At 47.1% G+C, this 2,128-nt stretch overlaps 1 protein-coding gene across 1 annotated transcript in view; it reads right to left on the minus strand.

The window, feature by feature from the left end:
* plxnb3 (plexin B3) overlaps positions 1–2,128 on the minus strand; it is a 55,178-nt gene that overhangs the window by 17,591 nt on the left and 35,459 nt on the right. The window contains exons 5-6 of the mRNA XM_008295239.1: positions 200–340; positions 16–116 (exon numbers count right to left, since the gene is read on the minus strand). Coding sequence (XP_008293461.1) covers positions 16–116; positions 200–340 — 242 coding nt within the window. The remainder of the gene's footprint in view (positions 1–15; positions 117–199; positions 341–2,128) is intronic.

The raw sequence follows: 2,128 nt of genomic DNA on the forward strand, positions 1-2,128 counted from the left end.
CAGACAGACAGGTACCTTCCCTCCAGGACACACCAGCCACAGTAGGGGTCTCTGAGAGACAGACAGGTCTGACAGTCTGTCTGTCTCTCGCAGGACGCAACAGGAACCCTGGACAGCTGAGAGACAGACAGGAGACAGTCTGAGCGTCTGATTGGACAGAATGAAGAACAGAAACCAATCCTGAAGGCCCATCTCTCACCCTGTTGCTGGTCAGAACATAAAGGTGCTTCTGGCTCTCGTCCAATAGGAGGTCTGCGCTGACAGCGCTGCCGTCGTCTACCGTCAGGCTGCCGTACAGGTGACCCGACCAATCAGAGCGCACCAACACCTGCCACACAAGAGCACAGGTGAGTCATAGTTCAGCGCTGCAGGTTTGTGACTGCGGCTCCTCAGAGCCTGATGAGTTCTGATCAGCAACATGCAGGTTTAACTGCAGTAACAAAGAGCTGCCAGCAGGCGGAGCTGCTGCACCTGCAACCGTCTGCAGCAGCAGCAGAGAAACCAGTGGAACATCTGAGGTACTGAGAACAGGTGTTTGCTACTCAGGTAGAACTCTGCAGGTTGCTGTCGAAGATATCTGGGACTTGGTGCTTTCAGATCTCTGGGTTCTTTACCTTTACCCTAACTGCTCTGTGATTGGCCGGCTGTGCACAGGTGAGAAAGGAGGGGGGATTTCTCTCAGTTCTTGGTTTTTAATCTTCAGTCAGATATTCCAGATGAACATGTAGACAAGTTCTCTACAGATCTAAATGAGGGGGGTTTTTAATGTGGGAACAGGAATCTTTTACCAGCATTCTACCGAAGGAACCAGGTTCTATATTTAGAAAAATTTTACCCTTAAACTGTTACTGCTCAGGGTTTGCATGTTCTAAAGGTTCTTTAGTGTTCTAGCAGCAGCTGAACAGGTTCTTGTTCTTCTACATTAAGATGTGGAAAGATGAAGATGAAGGAACATTCATTTGTCTAACGGTTCCTTTCAGTCTTTGTCTCCACTGTAGAACCAACAGCAACAGTTCAGAGACCAGAACAAACAATTCCTGGACGTAACTCCAGCTGTATGAAGGGAACAGAACCATGGAGATTTGTTCTGTTAGAACATCTGGAGAACTTTACGTTGCTGATGTCAGAGAGCAGAAGAAGAGAGATCAGAGGACAGAAAACCCGTCATCCTCTCTGACTATAACCAATCAGTGTTTTGGACATTGTTGAAGTGATTTTGGACAGCCTTCGCCCCGGGAACGTTCCTTTACACGCCTTCAGTTCCTGTAACTTTTGGTTCCACAGCTTCAGAACCGCTGCAGACTCCACATGAAGCAGAAACAGCTGCTTCATTGTTTCAGACACACAAACAGGCAGCAGTTAACGTGTTTTTGTCGTCTGTTCAATGCTAACAACATGCTGTGAAGCTTGTGTGTGCATCTTGTTGCTGATTGGTTATCGGTCCCCCAGGTGCACTCTGGGTAAAGATCCAGCTGGAGCCCCTGAAACATTAACAGAGTGTGTGATTAAATATTAACAGCAGAATCAAAGCGCTGCTGTTTGTGAGTCTGAAGCTCCGAGGCAGGATTAGACCTCATTAACGCTCCGCTGCGGTCCTCACAGAGATACCAACACACGCTGAACATCCCTACCCACAATGCACCTGGGAGGCAACAACCAATCAGCAGCAGTCTGAGCATGCTCCCATGTGACTCACCCCAAACCCACACACACCCCCGAGCTAAACGCCTGTTAGTCGCTCACACACAAAGTCTATCATTGTGTTGTCGTCGAGGGAACAAGCTGCTCATTGTGTGTTCATGTGTTCACTGGGTGTTCATGTGTTCATGTGTTCACGTGTTCATGTGTTCACAATGTGTTCATGTGTTCACGTGTTCACTATGTCGTCATGTGTTCATGTGTTCACTATGTGTTCACGTGTTCACTGGGTGTTTATGTGTTCATGTGTTCATGTGTTCACTATGTCGTCATGTGTTCACTATGTGTTCACGTGTTCATGTGTTCACTATGTGTTCATGTGTTCATGTGTTCACTATGTGTTCATGTGTTCACTATGTGTTTATGTGTTCATGTGTTCACTATGTGTTTATGTGTTCATGTGTTCATGTGTTCATGTGTTCACTATGTG

This window comes from Stegastes partitus, unplaced genomic scaffold, assembly GCF_000690725.1.
Source record: "Stegastes partitus isolate 25-593 unplaced genomic scaffold, Stegastes_partitus-1.0.2 Scaffold1033, whole genome shotgun sequence".
NCBI classification, from domain to species: domain Eukaryota; kingdom Metazoa; phylum Chordata; class Actinopteri; family Pomacentridae; genus Stegastes; species Stegastes partitus.